The sequence below is a fragment of the Scyliorhinus canicula genome, chromosome 20 (genome assembly GCF_902713615.1).
Source record: "Scyliorhinus canicula chromosome 20, sScyCan1.1, whole genome shotgun sequence".
NCBI classification, from domain to species: domain Eukaryota; kingdom Metazoa; phylum Chordata; class Chondrichthyes; order Carcharhiniformes; family Scyliorhinidae; genus Scyliorhinus; species Scyliorhinus canicula.
Window position 1 is genome coordinate 59,034,835 of NC_052165.1, and position 26,293 is coordinate 59,061,127.

The 26,293-nt window shown below is 48.4% G+C and overlaps 1 protein-coding gene across 1 annotated transcript; it reads right to left on the bottom strand.

The window, feature by feature from the left end:
- Positions 1 to 6,618: 6,618 nt before the first annotated feature.
- On the bottom strand, positions 6,619 to 24,897 carry LOC119955190 (uroplakin-3a-like). Its single transcript, XM_038781175.1, has 7 exons — positions 24,709 to 24,897; positions 24,422 to 24,565; positions 14,514 to 14,775; positions 13,933 to 14,015; positions 11,476 to 11,605; positions 10,327 to 10,524; positions 6,619 to 6,852 (listed from the first exon to the last, which is right to left on the bottom strand). The coding sequence occupies exons 1-6, from the start codon at positions 24,761 to 24,763 to the stop codon at positions 10,350 to 10,352; spliced, it is 849 nt and encodes a 282-aa protein (XP_038637103.1). The 5' UTR covers positions 24,764 to 24,897; the 3' UTR covers positions 6,619 to 6,852; positions 10,327 to 10,349.
- Between the last annotated feature and the right edge of the window lie 1,396 nt (positions 24,898 to 26,293).

Genomic DNA, 26,293 nt, shown 5'->3' on the forward strand with positions numbered 1-26,293 from the left:
GATGCCCTCCGAGGGAAGGGACCCCCTCCGAGGGAAGGGACATGGAGGTGGCTGTCGCCATGGATGCGGAGATGTTTTAACTGGGTGGTGTGGGAATGCTTATGAAAGGTCCAGGGGTGGTTTGGGTTTATGCAGGGTTTTGTAGACTGGGTCTGGTTGCTATATCAGACACCTCTGGCGAGCGCGCGCACGAACTGAGTCCGCTCGGATTATTTTAGGCGGCACCGAGGGCCGAGGCAGGGTTGTCCACTCTCCCCACTGCTGTTTGCCTTGGCCATAGAGCCACTGGCGATGGCGCCGAGAGTCTTAAGGACTGGCAGGGGATTGTACGGAGGGTGGGGAGCACAGGGTCTCACTATATGCAGATGACCTACTTTTATATGTTTCTGACCCACTTGGGGGGTGGGGAAAGATTGGAGAGATTCTGGGGTTCCGAGGGGAATTTGGTCGGTTTTCGGGCTACAAATTGAATATGGGCAAGAGTGAGGTCTTTGCTATTCAGGCACAGGGATAGCAGAGGAGATTTTTTGGGGGGAGGGGGGGAAATACCGTTCAAGGTGGTGGGAGGGAGCTTTCGGTATTTGAGGGTCCAGGTGGAGTGGGAGTGGGAACAGCTGCACAAGCTGAATCTGGCTCGGTTGATGGAGCAGATGAAGGGAGGCTTTAGAAGGTGGGATATGCTACAGTTGTCACTGGCAGGGAGGGTGCAGAGAGTAAAGATGACGGTTCTCCCGAGTGCCTTGCCTGTTTTTATTCCCAAGGCCTTCTTGCAGAGGGTGAATGCGGTGATCTCAAGGTTTGTGTGATTGGGTAAGACTGTGCGGGTAAAGGTGACCTCACTGGAGTGCGGTCGAGGGGAGGGGGGGGGCTGGCCCTACCTAATTTCAGGAACTACTACTGGGCGACGAACATAGCAATGGTCAGGAAGTGGATCGCGGGGGAAGGGGTCAGTGTGGGAGCGGGTGGAGGTGACCTCATGTAGGGGCACAGGTAACGGTACCTCTGCTGTTCTCGCCAGCTTGGCACTCCACAAGCCCGGTGAAAGTGGCGGCCTTGAAGGTGCAAGGACAGTAGCACATGGGAGTGGCAGGGGTGTGGCTTGGACACCCATTTGTGGCAACTACCAGTTTGTGCCGGGGGCCCATAGGTGGCAGCGAGCTGGGATTGAGCGGTGTGGGGACCTGTTTACTGACGGCAGCTTTGAGCTTGGAGAAGTAGTTTGAGCTGCCCGGCGGAAATGGGTTCTGATACCTACAGGCGAGGGACTTTGCAGGCAAGGGGTTTGCACGGAGGCAGGTCTCAACCTTTCCGTACCTGCTGTCCCAGGGATACATGACAAAGTAGCGTCGAAGGCGGGAGTGGGGGAGGGGGAAGGTCTTGAAAATTTATAAAGACCTCATGGAATGGGAGGTGATGCAAAAGTGGGAGGAAGAATTGGGCAAGGAGCTAGAGGTCGGGTTGTGGGAGGATGCCCTGAGTAGAGTCAACATGTCCTCATTGTAGAGATCTGCATATAAGAACATAAGAACATAAGAACTAGGAGCAGGAGTAGGCCATCTGGCCCCTCGAGCCTGCTCCGCCATTCAATGAGATCATGGCTGATCTTTTGTGGACTCAGCTCCACTTTCCGGCCCGAACACCATAACCCTTAATCCCTTTATTCTTCAAAAAACTATTTATCTTTACCTTAAAAACATGTAATGAAGGAGCCTCAACTGCTTCACTGGGCAAGGAATTCCATAGATTCACAACCCTTTGGGAGAAGAAGTTCCTCCTAAACTCAGTCCTGAATCTACTTCCCCCGTATTTTGATGCTATGTCCCCTAGTTCTGCTTTCACCCGCCAGTGGAAACAACCTGCCCGCATCTATCCTATCCATTCCCTTCATAATTTTAAACGTTTCTATAAGATCCCCCTCATACTTCTAAATTCCAACGAGTACAGTCCCAGTCTACTCAACCTCTCCTCATAATCCAACCCCTTCAGCTCTGGGATTAACCTAGTGAATCTCCTCTGCACACCCTCCAGTGCCAGTCTGTCCTTTCTCAAGTAAGGAGACCAAAACTGAACACAATATTCCAGGTGTGGCCTCACTAACATCTTATACAATTGCAACATAACCTCCCTAGTCTTAAACTCCATCCCTCTAGCAATGAAGGACAAAATTCCATTTGTCTTCTTAATCACTTGTTGCACCTGTAAACCAACTTTCTGTGACTCATGCACTAGCACACCCAGGTCTCTCTGCACAGCGGCATGCTTTAATATTTTATCGTTTAAATAATAATCCCGTTTGCTGTTATTCCTACCAAAATGGATAACCTCACATTTGTCAACATTGTATTCCATCTGCCAGACCCTAGCCCATTCACTTAACCTATCCAAATCCCTCTGCAGACTTCCAGTATCCTCTGCACTTTTCGCTTTACCACTCATCTTAGTGTCATCTGCAAACTTGGACACATGGCCCTTGGTCCCCAACTCCAAATCATCTATGTAAATTGTGAACAATTGTGGGCCCAACACGGATCCCTGAGGGACACCACTAGCTACTGATTGCCAACCAGAGAAACACCCATTAATCCTCACTCTTTGCTTTCTATTAATTAACCAATCCTCTATCCATGCTACTACTTTACCTTTAATGCCATGCATCTTTATCTTATGCAGCAACCTTTTGTGTGGCATCTTGTCAAAGGCTTTCTGGAAATCCAGATATACCACATCCATTCGCTCCCCGTTATCTACTGCACTGTTAATGTCCTCAAAAAATTCCACTAAATTAGTTAGGCATGACCTGCCCTTTATGAACCCATGCTGCGTCTGCCCAATGGGACAATTTCTATCCAGATGTCTCGCTATTTCTTCCTTGATGATAGATTCCAGCATCTTCCCTACTACCGAAGTTAAGCTCTCTGGCCTATAATTTCCTGCTCTCTGCCTACCTCCTTTTTTAAACAGTGGTGTCACGTTTACTAATTTCCAATCCACCGGGACCACCCCAGAGTCTAGTGAATTGTGGTAAATCATCATTAGTGGATCTGCAATTTCCCTAGCCATCTCTTTTAGCACTCTGGGATGCATTCCATCAGGGCCAGGAGACTTATCTACCTTTAGCCCCATTAGTTTGCCCATTACTACCTCCTTAGTGATAACAATCCTCTCAAGGTCCTCACCTGTCATAGCCACATTTCTATCAGTCGCTGGCATGTTATTTGTGTCTTCCACTGTGAAGACCAACCCAAAAAACCTGTTCAGTTCCTCAACCATTTCCTCATCTCCCATTATTAAAACTCCCTTCTCATCCTCTAAAGGACCGATATTTACCTTAGCCACTCTTTTTTGTTTTATATACTTTTGTAAAAACTTTTACTGTCTGTTTTTATATTCTGAGTAAGTTTACTCTCATACTCTATCTTATTCTTCTTTATAGCTTTTTTAGTAGCTTTCTGTTGCCCCCTAAAGATTTCCCAGTCCTCTAGTCTCCCACCAATCTTTGCCACTTTATATGCTTTTTCCTTCAATTTGATACTCTCCCTTATTTCCTTAGATATCCACGGTCGATTTTCCCTCTTTCTACCGTCCTTCCTTTTTGTTGGTATAAACCTTTGCTGAGCACTGTGAAAAATCGCTTGGAAGGTTCTCCACTGTTCCACCATAAAGTCTTTGCTCCCAGTCTGCCTTAGCTAGTTCTTCTCTCATCCCATTGTAATCTCCTTTGTTTAAACACAAAACACTAGTATTTGATTTTACTTTCTCACCCTCCATCTGTATTTTAAATTCCATATTGTGATCGCTCCTTCCGAGAGGATCCCTAACTATGAGATCATGAATCAACCCTGTCTCATTACACAGGACAAGAGCTAGGACCGCTTGTTCCCTCGTAGGTTCCATTACATACTGTTCTAGGAAACTATCGCGGATACATTCTATAAACTCCTCCTCAAGGTTGCCTTGACCGACCTGGTTAAACCAATCGACATGTAGATTAAAATCCCCCATGATAGCTGCTGTACCATTTCTACATGCATCAGTTATTTCTTTGTTTATTGCCTGCCCCACCATAACGTTACTATTTGGTGGCCGATAGACTACTCCTATCACTGACTTTCTCACCTTACTATTCCTGATTTCCACCCAAATGGATTCAACCTTATCCTCCATAGCACCGATGTCATCTCTTACTATTGCCCGGATGTCATCCTTAAATAACAGAGCAACACCACCTCCCTTACCATTCACTCTGTCCTACCGAATAGTTTGATACCCTCGGATATTTAACTCCCAGTCGTGACCATCCTTTAACGATGTTTCAGTAATGGCCACTAAATCATAGTCATTCACGATGATTTGTGCCATCAACTCATTTACTTTATTCCGAATACTACGAGCATTCAGGTAAAGTACACTTATGTTGGGTTTTTTTTTAACCTCTGTTTTGAATCTTAACATCTCCAGTTTTATTCCTTTTAGGATTACTGGGCCTATTCACTGAGCTCCCCTCAGGCACTGTACCTTGTACTGTCGCCCTTTTTGATTTTTGACTATGTCTTCTCTGCCCTGCACTTTTCCCCTTACTTCCTTTTGCTTCTGTCCCTGTTTTACTACCTTCCAACATTGGTTCCCATCTCTCTGCCACATTAGTTTAAACCCTCCCCAACAGCTTGAGCAAACATTGGTTCCAGTCCTGCCCAGGTGCTGACTGGTTTGTACTGGTCCCACCTCCCCCAGAATCGGTCCCAATGCCCCAGGAATTTGAATCCCTCCCTCTTGCACCATCTCTCGAACCACGCATTCATCCTATCTATCCTGGCATTCCTACTCTGACTAGCTTGTGGCACTGGTAGCAATCCTGAGATTACTACCTTTGAGGTCCTACTTTTTAGTTTAACTCCTAACTCCCTGAATTCCGCTTGTAGGACCTCATCCCGTTTTTTACCTATATCGTTGGTGCCTATGTGCACCACGACAGCTGGCTGTTCACCCTCCCCCTCCCAAGCCGCTCCGAGACATCCTTGACCCTTGCACCAGGGAGGCAACATACCATCCTGGAGTCTCGATTGAGTCCACGAACCGCCTGTCTATTCCCCTTACAATCGAGTGCCCCTATCACTATAGCCCTGCCATTTTTCTTCCTGCCCTGCTGTGTAGCAGAGCCAGCCACGGTGCCATGAACCTTGCTGCTGCCTTCCCCTGGTGAGCCATCTCCTCCAACAGTATCCAAAGCGGTATATCTGTTTTGCAGGAGATGACCGCAAGGAACACCTGCACTGCCTTCCTACTCTTGCTCTGTCTTTTGGTCACCCATTTTCTATCTCCCTCAGTAACTTTCACCTGCGGTGAGACCAACTCGCTAAACGTGCTATCCACGACCTCCTCAGCATCGCGGATGCTCCAAAGTGAGTCTATCCGCAGCTCCAGAGCCATCAAGCGGTCTAACAGGAGCTGCAACCGAACACACCTCTTGCACATGAAAGAGCCAGGGACAGTAGACGTGTCCCTGAGCTCCCACATCGCACACGAGGAACATGACACGGGTCTGGGATCTCCTGCCATGTCTTAAACCTTAGGTAAACGTATACAACTGTCTGTATACAAGGGTTAATGTATAGACATGACAGCTAAGTGATCACTAGAGGGCAGCACTAGAAAGGGGTATAAAAGACAGATTCAGAGTTCCCACCTCTGTGTATAGTGACTCGTGACCAAAGGTAGAGAGAGATAGCTCGGAGTGTAGGTGTAGTTAATCATAGTTTATTCTTATTCAATCTTGTTTATGTAATATCAAGTATAAGTATTGGAGGAGAACAAACTTAGTTTATTTGTTCAAGTTACTCTATAAATTATTTGGAAGACTGCGAGTGTTAATTATAGTTTAAGATCATCTTAGTAAGAAGCAAATGAGTAACATATTACACAAGGTAATATAACATTCATAATGTGCCAGGCTTAGCCTGATACAATTCAAAGTGGTCCACAGGGCACATACGACTGTGGTGCGTATGAGCAGGTTCTTTGAGGATGTGGAGGATAGGTGTGGGCCATGTGCGGGAGAGCCCGCAAATCATGCCCACAGCACAAGGGAATTTTAACAAGGATTTGCTGATGTCATGTCAACAGTATTGAAGGCACGGGTGGTTCCGAGTCCAGAGGTGGCAATTCTTTGGTGTGTCGGAAGACTCGAGAGCCCAGGGGGCAAGAGAGGCTGATGTTTTCGCCTTTGCCTCCCTGGTAGCCCAGAGACGGATCTTATTAGCGTGGAGGGTTATGGGTTAGTTACATGGCCGGGTTTCTCAGGCTTGTGAAGATTAAGATCCCAAGAGGATCGATGCTAGGGTTTGCCTCGAGTTGGCAGCTGTTTATCAACGTCTTTGGGGAAAATTATGCTGTCAGCAGGAAAGAGGGTAACGGGAAAGAGGGAGGCAGGGCAGGGGGGGGGGGGGGGAATAGTTAATGGGGATTTGGGAACGGTGTATGTAAACCACATTGGGTGGGTGTTATTTGTTCCTCCTGAACAGTGTTAAAATTATATATGCCTCAATACACTATTGTCCGGAGCATATTGTTGGAACAGACATAATCCTTCAATGTAAAAAAAAGAGGCAAAGGGGCTCAAACTACAGAAAGATTGTTTTATGTTTTTATTGTATGTAATGAATACAAGAAATATACCATACCAAAAAAAGTCAATTCACAGAAATACAAGTACGCCTGTACAGTTACCATTTATTAGCAGGGTTTATAAAAGTAAGTTTGGGCTGCAATCATGCAGTTTATCCTGGGGGAATAAAAGAGTCAGAGTGTAGTTGATCTTCCTTCACCATTATCTCCAGTTCATCTTCATTGACTACCCTTGGAACAGGAAAGAAAATAATTACTTCAAATTGGATAGCAGTCTTGTTTCAATGCTTCCCAACAAAATTAATTATCGCCTTCACTCTTTCCAATATGACCCAGCCCAAAATATACTTCCAGTCAAAAAGATGCATTTACCACAGGCATTAGTTCGAGGTGTAATGGGGAGGCAGTGGCGTAGTGCATTGTTGCTGCTCTAGTAATCCAGAGACCCAGAGTCATTCTCTGGGGACCTGGTTTCGAATCCTGTCACGGCAAATGGTGAAACTCGAATATAATTTTTTTTAAATCTTGAATTAAATGTCTAAAGGTGACCAGGAATCCATTGTCGATTGTCATTTAAAAAAAAAAACATCTAGTTCACGAATGTCCTTTAGGGAAGGAAATCTGTCATCTTTACCTGGTCTGGCCTACATGTGACTCCAGACCCACAGCAATGTGGCTGACTCTTAAATGCCCTCAGGGTTGGGCAATAAATGCTGGCCCAGCTAGCGAATCCCATATCCCATGGACAAATTTAAGATACAGGATATACCCTCCTATGTTACTACAGCTTGAAACACCCGCTGCCATAATTGAAGTATCAAAAAGTTGGGATTATAGTGTGGATATGAAAATGTCGCCACTTCTGCTTAACAGATGGAAAGAAACGTCACAGACCATAAATTCAGAAGTCAAGATATAATTACAGTTACTGCATTCTGAATCCCCTTACTCTGGGAAACAGGTATTTTTAACTGGCAATAGATTTCTAGAGAAAAAATAGTATCAAAAGTAATAAGAAGCTATCAACTAAGATTTATTTTTGCCCAATGGTTATGCGGGCAATAGTTTTCCATCCACCTATAGTAGCACGCATGTCAGTCTTTTTGGATTATTTAATGCTGTGATATTTCCTTGGTTCAGCTTCCAATTTAACATTATTGGACTCCAATTGTTTACCTATTGCCAATTATTGAGATTACATCTTTAGCTCAATATCCAGTGAGAGAATAGCATGACGTGGCACAACCTCCTTACTCTGTACAATAACTACAGAAATAGTATACTGCCAAATAATCTATCCTTATTGATTGTATTAGGATTTCAATAGAATCCAGTAAGTTGATTATTGGGTGTCTGGAAACACAGGTATTTATGAAAATAAAAATTAATTCGAGCCACAAAATTAGAATTTCAATCAAAAATCAAAGAACATGAAGACTAATAACTACACTTAAACTAGTCAGCTGCATACTTACCTTGTCTAAACTAGCAGAAACTTTCCATCTATATCCATTTGCCTTAACTAAAGGCAAGTTTGAGTACTGCTTTAAAAATGTTGTATGTTTGAGATTTCTTTGGCCTTTTGGCAAGGATGTCCATTCAAATCTCACTAAATTGTCCTGAAGTTGGAGACTTCCATGATCAACACAGGCTAGTCACCCTCCTGCTTTGCTTTCCCAGAAGTCCAACTCACCATTAGGCATCCTTCAGTTACTCGATTAGAACTTCAAAAAGGAGCTCTGCTTGAGAGAGAGTCCTGCAACAAGCTGGTTCTAAACTAAAACCCTGCTCGAGACCAGAGCCACATCTAAATTCTGCTCACCCCTATAAATTAACTCTTCGTTGATCCTTGCTATTCTATTGCTCATCTCCAGAAACTTGGTGACATGAAAAATGACTGGAAATCATGTTTTAAATCAGATCTATATCAGGGGCTGGATTCTCCGCCTTTGGGATGCTCCATTTTGGTTTCCTGACGGCGTGGGGCTGCCCTACAATGGGAAACCCCATTGACCAGTCAGCAAAACAGAGCATCCTGCCGACATGCTGAAGCAGAAATCTGGTGTGGAGGGACAGAAAATCCAGTCCTAGATCACCAATCTGCACTGAACAGCTGACTTGCAGTTCTGTCAGTGTAATCTGTCCGAGTGTCCAGTTTAGGGAGCTTTTTAAAAAAAAATAAAACAAAGCCCCTCAATAGTGACAGAGGTCAAAGTGTACATGTGCACAAATCTAATGAGGATAAATTTAAAAGTAGTTTTGGTCTGTAACACCATAATTACAGCCAAGCTCATCAAAACTCCAAACCTAGGACTTGGCTCCTCCCTCTGCAACTGGATCCTCAATTTCCTGCCCCGTAGACCAAAGTCCGCAAGGATAAACAACAACCAGGATAAACAACAGTCACAATAATCCTCAATACCGAGGCCCCGCAAGACTGCGTACTTATTTCCCTACTGTACTCCCTATGACTGTGGCATAATTTGGCTCCAACTCCATCCACAAGTTTGCCGATGACATGACCATAGTAGGCCAGATCTCGAACAACGATGAGTCAGAGTACAGGAGGGAGATAGAGAACCCGGTAGCGTGGTGTAACAACAATATTCTCTCCCTCAATGCCAGCAAAACTAAGGAGCTGTTTGGTCATTGACTTCAGGAAGCAGAGTCGTACACACTCGTCTGCATCAAAAGGTGCCCAAGGTAGAGATGGTAGACAGCTTCAAATTCCTAGATGGGCACATCAACAATCTCTCCTGGTCCACATCGATGCTACAACCAAAAATGCACAACAGCACCGATACTTCCTCAGGTAATTCGACATATCCACATTGACTCTTACTAATTTCTGCAGATGCACCATAGAAAGCATCCCATCTGGCTGCATCACAGCCTGGAATGGCAACAGCTCAGCCCAAGACCGTAAGAAATTACAAAGTTCTGAACACAGCTCAGTCCATCACACAATCCACTGACTGTCTACACCTCCTGCTGCCTTGGGAAAGATGGCAGCATAATCAAAGATCCCCCCCCCCCCCAAACGGGGTATTCACTCTTCCATCGGTCAGGAGGTACAGAAGTCCGAGGACACGCACTAACATGTTCAAAAACAGATTCTTCCCCACTGTTACCAGACTCCTGAATGACCCTCATGGACTTAACTGATCTCTCCACACATCTTCTCTACGGAGTAGTACTACACTATTTATGCTCCCCCAATGTCTAGGTCTATGTATTTGCATTGGGTGTATTTATGTCCTATGCTTTTTCATGTATGGAATGATCGGTCTAGAGTGTAGACAGAACAATACACTTCACTGTACCTCAGTACACATGACAATAAATCAAATCCAATGCCAACATTTACCATGAATGATAGTCACTTGAACAAAACACCATGGCCCCTGAATTCAACGAGGGGGAAAAGGTAGGATAGATTAGATAGTGTTCCAAAGCAAAGTCAATCTCAGGGCTGCACGGTGGTGCAGTGGGCTAGCTCGGTAGCCTCACGGCGCCGAGGTCCCAGGTTCGATCCCGGCTCTGGGTTTCGCCTCCACAACCCAAAGATGTGCAGGCTAGGTGGGTTGGCCTTGCTAAATTGTCCCCGTGTCCGAAGGTTAGATGGAAGTTACATGGCTACGGGGATAGGATTCTATGAAAACAAATTGGGTTTATAAACATACACCAAGACAGGAATGCACTTACATCTCTTGGATCTTTCAAGCATGTTACGCTGAACCTTGAACAGGCAGAATGGATTGGTAATGTTGCCCAGGTGATGGTTTGGTAACAGCTTCGGTTACTCCTGTGTTGGTATGCACAGTGAAGTCAGGTTTTTTTCTATGAGTGACATACCTCGCTGGAGCAGGCTGCGGGTTCACTGCAGAGACTTCTTTTTGCAAGCTACAGAAGAGGAGAAATTACAAATTAGGTTGAGAAGCGCAATTTCAATTGTTTCAACAGTCAGCCATCAAAGGAATGATAGACCAGCATGTTTGGGGACAAATTTAGAGAGCGAGAAAGATGTTGAGCTAACTTCTTCCCAGCCCAGGCAAAGTTAGAAACAAAGTAAACATCAACAATTTATAACCCTAGCTATCAGTTAAACACCTCCATGTGTGAGCTTAGCTGCGTCAGTGACAGTATGGGGCTAATTATAGCCAGAAATGTGCAACTTTTTAGATAACTCTAAAGGAGGAAGGTGGTAATGGCTTTCCATTGCTCTACAGGCAGAAATGTGTCGTGATTACGTTACTGGACTGAAACGGCTGCACTAAACCAAGACGAATTAGTACAACTTCAGAAATTTAAATTCAACCAAAATAAAAGCTAGTAAGGGGCTATGTAAGTGCCCATAATGTCCTTTTAGGGGAGAAAGCCTCGAGTCCATGCCAGACTCAGATAAGAGCGGATGCAACATGAAGTGCATGCTTTTCTTCAACTTTTCATCGCTATCCAAAGATTCCTGAAGACAGTCAATACTTATGTGAGGCCATGAGAACCAGATTGAGCTTGGCTGAAACACCTAGTTTCTGTGTACAGAAGTAAACACTTGTTGATTTTTATATCCGTGCAGCCAGGTTTCCAGTATCTTGATAAATTACCAAAATATGCTTTAAAATAATTGTGGGGCAATTACAGCAGATGAGGAAAGACTGCAGGGATCTGAAGCAACAATATTTCCGCCCCATCTTGTACCCGCCTTCCTCTTGGAATCACCTTTTTAAGTATCACATTACAAGACACAGCATAGGGTTTACAGCGCATGGAAAATTAATGTACAAATATCATCCAAGGCCACTACTGTTCTTTAATCCTCTACTAGTCACACTCATCTGTTGTAGCAATACTCACCAACATATAATGGCCAGCAAAGCAGCAAAGGCACAGAGAAGAAGGAACAGAAGGATGACGAGAATAATTGTTATCACCACCATTCCTCCAGTCCGCCTGTTTGTGGGTACAATGGCTGTGGGCTCAGATGCTGAAGACAAAAAAAAAAAGAGATTAGATTTGTCTCAACACTCGGGTGTCCTGAAATGGAGCTCCAAAGCCTCAGGGATAGGGGGTGCAGACAGGTCACACATCAGAATTTTAAAAAAAGGTTATTAATTGTAATGTAAAGAGCGACATGGAGAAAAAAAAAAGACTACAGTTTAGTGCACAGTAAGCCAAAGTTAGTTTGGCTTAAAGGATTTCAGTGTTAATGTAATAAAAATATTCCATAATTTAACTAATTTTTAAAGTTTCATTTCAAAGACCTCAAAATAAATAATCCGCCCCATAATTATAATTGAAAGATTTCCCTGCACACCTCCCAACCTGTAAGCCAGTACTAACAAAGAACAAAGAAAAGTACATGCTCAGGAACAGGCCCTTCGGCCCTCCAAAGGGCCTGTTCCTGTACTGTACTTGTCTTGTTCTGCTCTTAGCGTACCATAAGCGGCTTCCTTGTGGTGCACTTGACAAAGGAAGGTTCAAACGTGGAGATAACTTCAACACGTTTATTAAACTATTTACACTTCTCCTACTTGGGTTCGTCACTACTGTTAATCCTTCTATAGCTACTCAGACTGACAAACCAGTCTGCTACAATCCAGGTGGTGGGTGTAATATTGAATCAACCCTGTGTCTGTACTCACCGAGTGTCTCCACTGGAAAGAGGCAGATCATGTGTGTGGTGTCCTTTATATATGGGTTGGTGTAATGCCTCCTGTGGTCGTGTCACCTCTGTGTGTATCGTGAATGCCCATTGGTCATGTCCTATCTTACTGACCTATTGGTTGAGTGTCTGTGTGTCATGTCTCTGGTGCTCCCTCTAGTGTCTAGCTAGTCTACATGTATTTACATTAACCCCTTGTGTATTTACAGTGATGCACATCACCACAGTACTTTTCTTTGTTCTTGGTCCTTTGTTAGTACTGGCTTTAGTACTGACAGTTAGTACTGTCCAAAAACAAAAAAGACAATATACCAAATTCAACTGGTTAGCAGCAGTTTAGGAAAGGTTACCGCACACATTTCAAAAGCTGTAGGTGATTTGGGTGTCAAGTCGAGCCAGGTATTTACACAAGGCAAGGCACAATCAATAGCGACGTTTGATAGAGACACATGTATGCATGCCCTAACTGAATGCAAGTTTCACTTGTCAAGGTATTTATAAATCAACGATTAGTTCTGCAGCCTCATATCTGAGCCAAAGTGGTTCAACACAAATTCTCATCTAACAACCACCACATTCCAGAGATTTAAATGGTGCAAGATGTTCCTATGTCAATGTCGTTTTGAGTATGCCCGATTTAGTACCAAAGTATTTATAGAAACTTCTCCTTTTCAAATTGGTGTAGTATTATTTTTAAATTTTTTTTTAAAAAGTGTACATGTTTGCAAAAAAATTGGGCCTGCAAAGCAATCAAATATTCAACCCATCCAAATTGGGGAAGGTCACGAGGCCAGAGCGGTTAAAATATTTAGTTCAGACAGATGAAATCAAAAGGGGTTTTGGTTACGGGGAGCAGAATTCGGTGCTCCTCCAGCCCCAACCTTTGAAGTCAACTGAAATAAAATCCTTTCAGCTATAAAATAACTGCCAATTTGCTACCAAAGTCAAAATTCAGTTAAAATAAAGAAAATAGTTATTCTGCTTTTTATATACTTTATACACAAGCAGAAGTGATTTGAGAAATTCAGACATGAAACTTAAAAGTTTCATTTTAAAATCTCAAAAGAACTAATCCTTCCCATAATTATAACTGAAAGATTTCCCTGCACACCTCCAACTGTAAGCTCACACTGAAATTCAAGTATAATAAACCTATGCAAAGCTGAACAGAGGGACTCAAACACAGGATCTTGCTCTGTAGAGACAATACTGACCTGTACCAGTGGTTAGACCAGTTAGAAGATGGTAGCCAGTTTTGGATTTCAGCGTACGGCTTTTAGGAAGCCTGATAAGACTATGGGAAATAAAATTTAAAACATGGTACAAGGGGAAAGGATTTTGTTGAAAGACTATAGAAAATTAAAATGGATGGAAGAGAGAGAGAGAGAGAGGTCTAGCCTCCAGTTGTAAAGCCAACATCAGGCCTGGTTTCAAGGGTGGACTTGAAAGTTTGGTATTCAACTCATCAGAACAAAGGCAATTTGACTTCATAGGCTGACAGGATTGGTTCATTTTAGTTGAGGGCAGAGTTCAAAGGGAAAAAATGGTATATTCCAAGCTTGCACTATTGATTAGCCAGATGCATCAATCCAAGCTACTGCTTGCTAAACTGAATGGATAACCAAAGAGCCTACAAGATAACCACTTACCTTGTTTCAGGGTGATGGAGTCGGACCACAGTGTTTCATTAATAAACCCATTTGTAGATGCGTTTCGTACAGCATACTTGAACCTGTGATTTTACAAAAAGTTTAACATGGATGCACACAGTAGTTTTACCAGCCTCATTTTGAAGTAATTGAATACCTAGTCAAGGTCTACATGCCTCCAACTACAGCAATGCACTCTGCTACACCAATATACTCTTCCAGATATGCCAATTTAAAAAAACTGCGCAAGTTATTATACTTGTGAACTTGGGACTTCCTACCCCATCTGGGGGTGGGGGATCCTACAGGTTCCAAAACATGACATTGAGGAATAGATTTTCAGCTAAGTTCTGGCTCAACATCCATACCTGGGTCCGAAAGAGACAGTCACAATGCTTTACTAAGGGTATATAAAAAAGGGTTACTCTATTAGATGGAATTAATTTGATGCCAAATTAATTAATTACAATTATATTCACTGTCGTCCAGTTGTTTTGTACAAGCAGGATAGGCTCATCTTTTGCAACTGGTACAAAATTCATACCCCCGTTTCCACGGAGAAAAGATTGAAACCTTCTTACCTGTACTTTACACCTGCAGCAAGTGGTGCATTACAACTTTCTGGAGGGTTGTTAATTTGGCTCAAACACTGGGCATCGTTTCCAATTCTGAACAGATATTGATTAATCTCGGCTTGGATTGTCACAGGATCGGTGCTCACCACGAAAGGCGAAGATGTACAGGCTGGCTTGTCAAAGCTTGCAGCCCGGTAGGGCCCAGTGGCCCCTCCTGCTGTTTGTTGATAGGTCATTATTGTGCTATTGCCAATTTCATTTGGGATTGCTGTAAAAGAAAAAAAGATTGTTTGGCTCATTTTCTTTTTGAAAATCTCAAGTTGCATACAAAAATATGAATGCCCAAAAGTAGATTGCTCAGGGTAGCACGGTGGCATAGTGGGTTAGCCCTGCTGCCTCAAGGCGCTGAGGTCCCAGGTTCGATCCCGGCTCTGGGTCACTGTCTGTGTGGAGTTTGCACATTCTTCCCGTGTCTGCACAACCCAAAAATGTGCAGGGTAGGTGGATTGGCCATGCTAAATTGCCCCTTATTGGAAACAAATAATTGGGTACTATAATTTTTATTTTTTTTTTAAAGTAGATTGCTCAATCTCCAGGCTAGAGAAAGCAATCAATCATAGACTAGGAAATAATTGTAAGAGCAGAGATAAGTCATCAACTTCCTCCAGTAAAATGGTTTACTAATTAACTAGCACACAAGGTGGGTTTAAAAGGTGGAGGGGGACAAAACTGCAAGTCAGCTGTTCAGTGGGGAAAACATCAGATTAAAGGACTCATGTCCCTTTTGTCTGAAGCACAACTATAAATATATATTGTCACAAGTAGGCTTAGATTAACACTGCAATGACGTTGCTGCGAAAAGCCCCTAGTCGCCACACTCTGGCGCCTGTTCGGGTACATGGAGGGAGAATTCAGAATGTCCAAATTACCCAACAGCACCGGCCATTGGAAAGAGCACCCTACTTAAGCCCACACCTCCACCCTTTCCCTGTACCCCCACTTAACCTTTTTGGACACCAATGGAAATTTAGGTTGGCCAATCCACCTAACTTGCACATCTTTTGACTGTGGGAGGAAACCGGAGCACCACGAGGAAAACCACGCAGACATGGGGAGAACGTGCAGAATCCGCAGAGCCAGTGACCAAAGCCAGGAATCAAACCTGGGACCCTGGCGCTATGAAGCAACAGTGCTAGCCACTGTGCCACCCACAGTCTCAGATTTCTGAAAAGCAATTGCTCAGCAAAAGCTTTATTAAAATTATCATTGTTCAAGGACAGTTATTTCATTAATGGGCAGGATCAGCACGTTTCTTTGGCTCTTAATCACTAATTGGAGAAGGTCAGTTGCCACCCTCAATAGAAAACAATTTGTTCAAGTTTGAATGTCCAAGAACTTAAGCCACTTTTTATTGTTCATCCAAGGGAGATCAATCATGAAAACTCCTTAATAGCTCATTTAGAGGTGCCTTAAGGCCAGGCAGGATCAAACTATTTCCCTGACAAATCCAGAACTTGTTGAGCAGAAATCTCCTCTACATATCATGGGAAGACTGAAGCCATTCATTCCATTCTCTTGCTGCTGGCTCCAGTCAAGAGAAAAGGCCAGTTTGCTTTCAAACTTGGGCGTCACGTTTGATCTGGAGATAAGATTATTACATAGAATTTACAGTGCAGAAGGAGGCCATTCGGCCCATCGAGTCTGCACCGGCTCTTGGAAAGAGCACCCTACCCCCTATCCAAGGTCAACACCTCCACCCTATCCCCATAACCCAGTAACCCCACCCAACACTAAGGGCGATTTTGGACACTAAGGGCACTTTATCATGGCCAATCCACCTAACCCGCACATCTTTGGACTGTGGGAGGAAACCGGAGCACCCGGAGGAAACCCACGCACACACAGGGAGGATGTGCAGACTCCGCACAGACAGTGACCCAAGCCGGAATCGAACCTGGGACCCTGGAGCTGTGAAGCGATTGTGCTATCCACAAGGCTACCGTTATGACCTCATTCACATCATCACTAAGATTCCCCATTTGAAAAAAAAAATAGAGGAAGATATACTTACATAGCAGTTTTCACATCCAAGTACTTACTGCCAATTAGCTAGCCAGGCAACAGTAGCCCATCTGACCCCAGATCAGAAGGTTGCGTGTTCAAATTACCTCAGACTCAAGAGCTATTCTTCAACCAATTACAGGATTTTACTGCCATTTAAATGCCACTTGATGTGTTGACGTAATGTAGGAAATGCAGCAGCCAATATGGCCACAGCCAGCAACATGAACATGTATGCTTTTGTGGTGTTGATGTTGATCGAGGGATCAATGTTGGCCAGGATATTGGGAGTAACGTCCTGCTCTGCTTCACAATAATGTCATAGGACTTTTACATAGCCGAGCAAGCAGTTGGAATCTCTACAACAGTTCCGGACTCTTCCCACCTACCCTCCTTTTAGCTCATCTGCTGCTGAAACCCACGTGCGTACCATGGACTAGACTATTCCAACACCTACAGATGTTGGACAGATACATGGATAGGAAAGGTTTAAGAGGGTTATGGGCCAAATGGGGTTAGCTCAGATGGGCTTTTTGGCATGGGCCAGTTTGGGCCGAAGGGCCTTTCTCCATGCTGTAGATTTTATGATTCTGGCTGATTTCGCACATTCTGCTCTCCAGAAACCAATCAACACTCTGCCACCCATGTCTTAATTTGCATCAAGTCCCATTTACCATTGGCCCTGGTTCTTGCTGAGCTACACCGTCTCCCAGTCAAGCTACATGTTGATTTTTTAAAAATTCTCAACTTGTTTTTGTCTCACCACCAACCCCTCCCCCTCAACTCTTTCCTCCAGCCCCAACTGGTATCTGCACTCTCCAAGTGAATCTTTCCACCATTGGTGACCATACCATCAGATGCCTAAACCCCAAACTTTGGAATTCCCTCCCTACACTTCTCCATCTTGCTTTCCTCTTTCCCAAGATTCATCCTGGGTTAAGCTTTGGATCATCTGACCCGATTTGGGCAGCACTGTGGCTTCACAGCGCACGGGTGCCAGGTTCGATTCCCTGCTGGGTCACTGTCTGTGGAGTCTGCACCTTCTCCCAGTGTCTGCGTGGGTTTCCTCCGGGTGCTCCGGTTTCCTTCCACGGTCCAAAGACATGTGGGTTAGGTGGATTGGCCATGATAAATTGCCCTTAGTGACCAAAAAGGTTAGGAGGGGTTATTGGGTTACAGGGATAGAGTGGAAGGGAGGGCTTAAGTGGGTCGGTGCAGACTCGATGTGCCAAATGGCCTCCTTCTGCACTGTATGTTCTATGTTCTAATAAATCCTGGTGACACTTGATATTGTTTTATAATGCTCACGTGGAGCTCCTCAGGATGTATCATGTTGCAGCAGTAACAAAACCATTCATATCTCACCCAACAGCTGGACTATTAGATTCCAAATAAATCTCTACAACCGTGGGCTGGATTCTCCGGTTTTGAGCCTAATTGCGGCGGATCTGTGGTGTCACACGAAGAAAAACCCATCAGCTCCCCCTCACCGACCCTGCGACCGATGACGGGTTAGCAGCTGCACCGCATAAAACTCCCAGCTCCCACGATATAAACAGCAGGGGAATGGCTGCGGCCGCTCATGCCATTAAACATGGCGTCGGCTGTGCGTGGACCAGACCTGCCAGATAGTGTCCCCTGGCCACTCCTCACCAGCCCTCGTGGATGCCTCCCCAGCAGGCAGCATGGCTCCTGCCAGACAGTCCACAGCCGCCACACCAGATTCCCAATCGCTGCAGGGGTGCGTCAATGGATTGGTCAGGTGGACAGAGCAGTTGCAAGTGGAATTCAACCTGGAAGAGAGAGAGGCAAGGGGGGGTGGGGGGTGGGGGGTGGGGGGTGGGGGGGGGGGGGGGGGGGTGGGGGTGGGGGGGGGGGGTGGTGGGGGTTGGGGGGGTGGGAGTGGGGGTGGGGGTGGGGGTGGTGGGGGGTGGGGGTGGGGGTGGTGGGGGGGGGGTGGGGGGGGGGGGAAGCGGCAAGGTATTGGGGGGGAGGCAAGGTATTGGGGGGGAGGCAAGGTATTGGGGGGGAGGCAAGGTATTGGGGGGGAGGCAAGGTATTGGGGGGGAGGCAAGGTATTGGGGGGGAGGCAAGGTATTGGGGGGGAGGCAAGGTATTGGGGGGGAGGCACGGTATTGGGGGGAGGCAAGGTATTGGGGGGGAGGCAAGGTATTGGGGGGGAGGCAAGGTATTGGGGGGGAGGCAAGGTATTGGGGGGGAGGCAAGGTATTGGGGGGGGAGGCAAAGTATTGGGGGGGGAGGCAAAGTATTGGGGGGGGGGAGGCAAGGTATTGGGGGGGAGGTAAGATATTGGGGGGGGGAGGTAAGGTATTGGGGGGGAGGTAAGGTATTGGGGGGGAGGTAAGGTATTGGGGGGGGAGGTAAGGTATTGGGGGGGGGAGGTAAGGTATTGGGGGGGGGAGGTAAGGTATTGGGGGGGGAGGTAAGGTATTGGGGGGGAGGTAAGGTATTGGGGGGGAGGTAAGGTATTGGGGGGGAGGCAAGGTATTGGGGGGGGGAGGCAAGGGTATTGGGGGGGGGGAGGCAAGGTATTGGGGGGGGGAGGCAAGGTATTGGGGGGGGGAGGCAAGGTATTGGGGGGAGGGCAAGGTATTGGGGGAGGGGCAAGGTATTGGGGGAGAGGCAAGGTATTGGGGGAGGCAAGGTATTGGGGGGAGGCAAGGTATTGGGGGGAGGCAAGGTATGGGGGGAGGCAAGGTATTGGGGGGAGGCAAGGTATTGGGGGGAGGCAAGGTATTGGGGGGAGCAAGGTATGGGGGGGAGCAAGGTATTGGGGGGGAGGCAATGTATTGGGGGGGAGGCAAGGTATTGGGGGGGAGGCAAGGTATTGGGGGGGAGGCAAGGTATTGGGGGGGGAGGCAAGGTATTGGGGGGGAGGCCAAGGTATTGGGGGGAGGCAAGGTATTGGAGGGGAGGCAAGTATGGAGGGGAGGCAAGGTATTGGGGGGGAGGCAAGGTATTGGGGGGGAGGCAAGGTATTGGGGGGGGGGGCAAGGTCTTGGGGGGGAGGCAAGGTATTGGGGGGGAGGCAAGGTATGGGGGGGAGGCAAGGTATTGGGGGGAGGCAAGGTATTGGGGGGGAGGCAAGGTATGGGGGGGAGGCAAGGTATTGGGGGGGAGGCAAGGTATTGGGGGGGGAGGCAAGGTATTGGGGGGGAGGCAAAGGTATTGGGGGGGAGGCAAGGTATGGGGGGAGCAAGGTATTGGGGGGGAGGCAAGGTATTGGGGGGAGGCAAGGTATTGGGGGGGAGGCAAGGTATTGGGGGGGAGGCAAGGTATTGGGGGGGAGGCAAGGTATTGGGGGGGAGGCAAGGTATTGGGGGGGAGGCAAGGTATTGGGGGGGAGGCAAGGTATGGGGGGGAGGCAAGGTATTGGGGGGGAGGCAAGGTATTGGGGGGGAGGCAAGGTATTGGGGGGGGAGGCAAGGTATGGGGGGGAGGCAAGGTATGGGGGGGAGGCAAGGTATTGGGGGGGAGGCAAGGTATTGGGGGGGAGGCAGGTATTGGGGGGGAGGCAAGGTATTGGGGGGGAGGCAAGGTATTGGGGGGGAGGCAAGGTATTGGGGGGGAGGCAAGGTATTGGGGGGGAGGCAAGGTATTGGGGGGGAGGCAAGGTATTGGGGGGGAGGCAAGGTATTGGGGGGGAGGCAAGGTATTGGGGGGGAGGCAAGGTATTGGGGGGGAGGCAAGGTATTGGGGGGGAGGCAAGGTATTGGGGGGGAGGCAAGGTATTGGGGGGGAGGCAAGGTATTGGGGGGGAGGCAAGGTATTGGGGGGGAGGCAAGGTATTGGGGGGGAGGCAAGGTATTGGGGGGGAGGCAAGGTATTGGGGGGGAGGCAGGTATTGGGGGGGAGGCAAGGTATTGGGGGGGAGGCAAGGTATTGGGGGGGAGGCAAGGTATTGGGGGGGAGGCAAGGTATTGGGGGGGAGGCAAGGTATTGGGGGGAGGCAAGGATTGGGGGGGAGGCAAGGTATTGGGGGGGAGGCAAGGTATTGGGGGGAGGCAAGGTATTGGGGGGGAGGCAAGGTATTGGGGGGGAGGCAAGGTATTGGGGGGGAGGCAAGGTCTTGGGGGGGGAGGCAAGGTATTGGGGGAGGCAAGGTATTGGGGGGGAGGCAAGGTATTGGGGGGGGAGGCAAGGTATTGGGGGGGAGGCAAGGTATTGGGGGGGAGGCAAGGTATTGGTGGGGAGGCAAGGTATTGGGGGGGAGGCAAGGTATGGGGGGGAGGCAAGGTATTGGGGGGGAGGCAAGGTATTGGGGGGGAGGCAAGGTATTGGGGGGAGGCAAGGTATTGGGGGGGAGGCAAGGTATTGGGGGGGGGGGAGGCAAGGTATTGGGGGGGGGGGGAGGCAAGGTATTGGGGGGAGGGGCAAGGTATTGGGGGAGAGGCAAGGTATTGGGGAGAGGCAAGGTATTGGGGGGAGGCAAGGTATTGGGGGGAGGCAAGGTATTGGGGGGAGGCAAAGGTATTGGGGGGAGGCAAGGTATTGGGGGGAGGCAAGGTATTGGGGGGAGGCAAGGTATTGGGGGGAGGCAAGGTATTGGGGGGGAGGCAAGGTATTGGGGGGGAGGCAAGGTATTGGGGGGGAGGCAAGGTATTGGGGGGGAGGCAAGGTATTGGGGGGAAGGCAAGGTATTGGGGGGGAGGCAAGGTATTGGGGGGGAGGCAAGGTATTGGGGGGGAGGCAAGGTATTGGGGGGGAGGCAAGGTATTGGGGGGGAGGGCAAGGTATTGGGGGGAGGCAAGGTATTGGGGGGGAGGCAAGGTATTGGGGGGAGGCAAGGTATTGGGGGGGAGGCAAGGTATTGGGGGGGAGGCAAGGTATTGGGGGGAGGCAAGGTATTGGGGGGGAGGCAAGGTATTGGGGGGGAGGCAAGGTATTGGGGGGGGAGGCAAGGTATTGGGGGGGAGGCAAGGTATTGGGGGGGAGGCAAGGTATTGGGGGGGAGGCAAGGTATTGGGGGGGAGGCAAGGTATTGGGGGGGAGGCAAGGTATTGGGGGGGGGGCAAGGTATTGGGGGGAGGCAAGGTATTGGGGGGGAGGCAAGGTATTGGAGGGGAGGCAAGGTATGGGGGGAGGCAAGGTATTGGGGGGGAGGCAAGGTATTGGGGGGGAGGCAAGGTATTGGGGGGGAGGCAAGGTATTGGGGGGAGGCAAGGTATTGGGGGGGAGGCAAGGTATTGGGGGGGAGGCAAGGTATTGGGGGGGGAGGCAAGGTATTGGGGGGGGGAGGCAAGGTATTGGGGGGAGGGCAAGGTATTGGGGGAGGGCAAGGTATTGGGGGAGAGGCAAGGTATTGGGGGGAGGCAAGGTATTGGGGGGAGGGCAAGGTATTGGGGGGGAGGCAAGGTATTGGGGGGAGGCAAGGTATTGGGGGGGAGGCAAGGTATTGGGGGGGAGGCAAGGTATTGGGGGGGAGGGCAAGGTATTGGGGGGGAGGCAAGGTATTGGGGGGGAGGCAAGGTATTGGGGGGGAGGCAAGGTATTGGGGGGGAGGCAAGGTATTGGGGGGGAGGCAAGGTATTGGGGGGGAGGCAAGGTATTGGGGGGGAGGCAAGGTATTGGGGGGGAGGCAAGGTATTGGGGGGGAGGCAAGGTATTGGGGGGGAGGCAAGGTATTGGGGGGAGGCAAGGTATTGGGGGGGGAGGCAAGGTATTGGGGGGGGGGAGGCAAGGTATTGGGGGGAGGGCAAGGTATTGGGGGAGGGGCAAGGTATTGTGGGAGAGGCAAGGTATTGGGGGGAGGCAAGGTATTGGGGGGAGGCAAGGTATTGGGGGGAGGCAAGGTATTGGGGGGAGGCAAGGTATTGGGGGGAGGCAAGGTATTGGGGGGAGGCAAGGTATTGGGGGGAGGCAAGGTATTGGGGGGAGGCAAGGTATTGGGGGGAGGCAAGGTATTGGGGGGAGGCAAGGTATTGGGGGGGGGGCAAGGTATTGGGGGGGAGGCAAGGTATTGGGGGGGAGGCAAGGTATTGGGGGGGAGGCAAGGTATTGGGGGGGAGGCAAGGTATTGGGGGGGAGGCAAGGTATTGGGGGGGAGGCAAGGTATTGGGGGGGAGGCAAGGTATTGGGGGGAGGCAAGGTATTGGGGGGGAGGCAAGGTATTGGGGGGGAGGCAAGGTATTGGGGGGAGGCAAGGTATTGGGGGGAGGCAAGGTATTGGGGGGAGGCAAGGTATTGGGGGGGAGGCAAGGTATTGGGGGGGAGGCAAGGTATTGGGGGGGAGGCAAGGTATTGGGGGGAGGCAAGGTATTGGGGGGAGGCAAGGTATTGGGGGGAGGCAAGGTATTGGGGGGGAGGCAAGGTATTGGGGGGAGGCAAGGTATTGGGGGGAGGCAAGGTATTGGGGGGAGGCAAGGATTGGGGGGAGGCAAGGTATTGGGGGGAGGCAAGGTATTGGGGGGAGGCAAGGTATTGGGGGGAGGCAAGGTATTGGGGGGAGGCAAGGTATTGGGGGGAGGCAAGGTATTGGGGGGAGGCAAGGTATTGGGGGGGAGGCAAGGTATTGGGGGGGAGGCAAGGTATTGGGGGGGAGGCAAGGTATTGGGGGGGAGGCAAGGTATTGGGGGAGGCAAGGTATTGGGGGGAGGCAAGGTATTGGGGGGAGGCAAGGTATTGGGGGGGAGGCAAGGTATGGGGGGGGGGGGTGGCAAGGTATGGGGGGATGGCAAGGTATGGGGGGAGGCAAGGTATGGGGGAGGCAAGGTATGGGGGGAGGCAAGGTATTGGGGGGGGGAGGCAAAGTATTTTGGGGGGGAGGCAAGGTATTGGGGGGGAGGCAAGGTATTGGGGGGGGAGGCAAGGTATTGGGGGGAGGCAAGGTATTGGGGGGGAGGCAAGGTATTGGGGGGGAGGCAAGGTATTGGGGGGGAGGCAAGGTATTGGGGGGAGGCAAGGTATTGGGGGGGAGGCAAGGTATTGGGGGGGAGGCAAGGTATTGGGGGGGAGGCAAGGTATTGGGGGGGAGGCAAGGTATTGGGGGGGGGGAGGCAAGGTATTGGGGGGGGAGGCAAGGTATTGGGGGGGGAGGCAAGGTATTTGGGGGGGAGGCAAGGTATTTGGGGGGGGAGGCAAGGTATTTGGGGGGGGGGAGGCAAGGCAATGGGTTACACTAAATGGTAGGACCTTGGAAAGTACGGAGGATTAGAAAGGCTTTAAGATTGCATACCCACAGATCCCTTTATTAGTCAAGGCATCAGGAGGGCATGCAGTATCTGAATAAAACACTGATTAGGCTACAACTGGAGTACTGTGCGCAGTTCTGGTCACCACATTATCGGAAGGATGTGATTGCACTGGAGGGGGTTCAAAGGAGATTTACCAGGATGCTGCCTGGGCTGCAGGGTCCCAGTTATGAGGAATGATTGGATAGGCTGGGGCTGTTCTCCTTGGTGCAGCAAAGGTAGGAAGGCGACCCAATAGACCTGTACAAGATTGAGGAGCATTGATAGGATGGATTGAAGACACTTTTTCCATTGGTAGAGGGGTCAATAACCAGGAACATAGATTTGAGGTAGAAGCTGGGGGAGGGGGAGAAAACCTTTCACCCAGAGGGTAGTGAGAGTCTGGAACTCACTACCTGAAAGGGTGGCTGGGTCAAGCGTTAGAAAATGGGATCGGTACAGATCTTGTTGACCTGCGGACATGACGGGCCGAATGGCCTCCTTATGTGTTACAAACGTCTATGAATCACTGAATTCTTCGTCCAAGGCATTTATTTTGGAGAAAAACCGTGAGAATTGGGTACTCCCTTCGAGAAGATGAGTACTACTGCATCAACCACCCCTCTCTCTCTCCCCAACTATTTAAACAGAGCCAGCACTTACAGTTCACGGTAGCTTGCACCCCGAACACATCGACAATAGTGCCACTGCTAAAGACACAAAGAGGCTTGCTTAAAGTGACGGTGGTGGCAGTTCTGAGAGCTTGGATTCTGCTGCTCAAGGGGACTTCTGGCTTGTAGTTCACAACTAGAAACAACAAGGGGAGAGATTAAGTTTAAACCATTTTTTGAGGAAGAAATGCTATTAAAAACAAAAACAAACTCGATCAACATGGAATTGTTTCAAAGAAGAGAGATCCAACCGTTCTTTCACACAACAAGCTAATTTACCATCGCAGAGAGCTGGGAGGATCCAAACCCCGAATACAAACACAACGATCTTCATCTTAGCGGGAAAGTTACCTACAAACGGACTGCAAGGAGTGAGCGAGTGGAAGTGACTGAGGAGCAGCAGCTCAGACCGTGTGGGATGAATGAGCTGCTCACTGAACCCATCCAACCAGTCTATCCAGCTCACTTTGCCAATCCCAAAGCATTCCACCTGAAACCCATTTGCTTCCTCGTGCGGCAGAAAAGTATTTCAAATGCACTGGCAGAACTCACAAGTGGAAAAGTCACTTCATTTAAACCAATTGGAGGATTTACAAGATTCCCAATGAGATCACAGCCATCGCCTGAAGCATTCAGGTTTGCTCAGACCAGAGCCACAGGGACAAGATAGATCACAACTGAAACCTTTTGTTTCCTTATTAAATAAAATTAACACATTTCACAAGCAAAGTCCTAATTTCCGCATTACAACACTGTGTTGTGAAAAAATACTCGGGGTACAATGTGCTTCACTGAGGTAGTGAAATAAACTATTTCCACACCTTTCTAGCTCCAAGTGGAGTTACACAGCTACATTGATATGAAATGATTTCAGTATATTTGCAGTTTATAGAGTCCTAAACTAACTCCAATAAATCTGGGCAATATGGGAGGCCTTGGCCAGAGCTTCCCACAACTCCTGAACTTCATTGTGTTGATTTATGTATTTGTTTTGTACCTTGCTTTGTCTTTTTTAAAGGAACTATTATTAAACTAAAATACACTCTCAATTCCTGAACTAGACACATGTGGAGTATCAGCCCCAGTATAATGTTGAACTGGAAGGAACTCAGGCCCTTGTTTGCTGAACGAATCCCTGGGCCTTTTTTTTTAGAAAATATTTTATTGAGGCATTTATAATTTTAACACTATTCAACAATAACATTCAACGGAACCCACAACGAAATAACCATCATTCCCCCCCCGAACCCCAACCAACATAGCTTATAAAAACACACCGCCAGCCCTTCCCGACCTTCCCGCCATTGGTTTTCCTTCCCTTATTCGTCACTTCCATGCCTCTCCTTCCCCCACCCTGCTGACAGTCTAATTTTTCTCGAAGAAGTCGATGAACAGCTGCCACCTCCAAGCGAACCCCTGTAACGAACCCCTCAAGGTGAATTTAATTTTCACCAGCCTGAGAAACGCCTCCATGTCGCTAACCGAATCTCCTGACTTCGGGGGCCCTGAGTCCCTCCATCCCAATAAAATCCGTCTCCGGGCCACCAGGGAAGCAAAGGCCAAAACATTGGCCTCTCTCCCCTCCTGGGCTCCCAGCTCTTCCGACACTCCACAGATCACCACCTCTGGACTCGGAGCCACCCTCCCTTGCAGGACCTCTGGAAAATCCCTGCCAAAAGCCGTTCAACCTTGGACATGCCCAGAACATATGTACATGATTCGCAAGACTTCCCCCATACTGCCCACACCTGTCTTCCACCTCCTCAAAGAACCGGCTCATCCAGTCCATAATCAAATGAGCCATGTAGACCACCTTGAATTGGATGAGGCTGAGCCTGGCACATGACAAGGACGCTTTAACTCT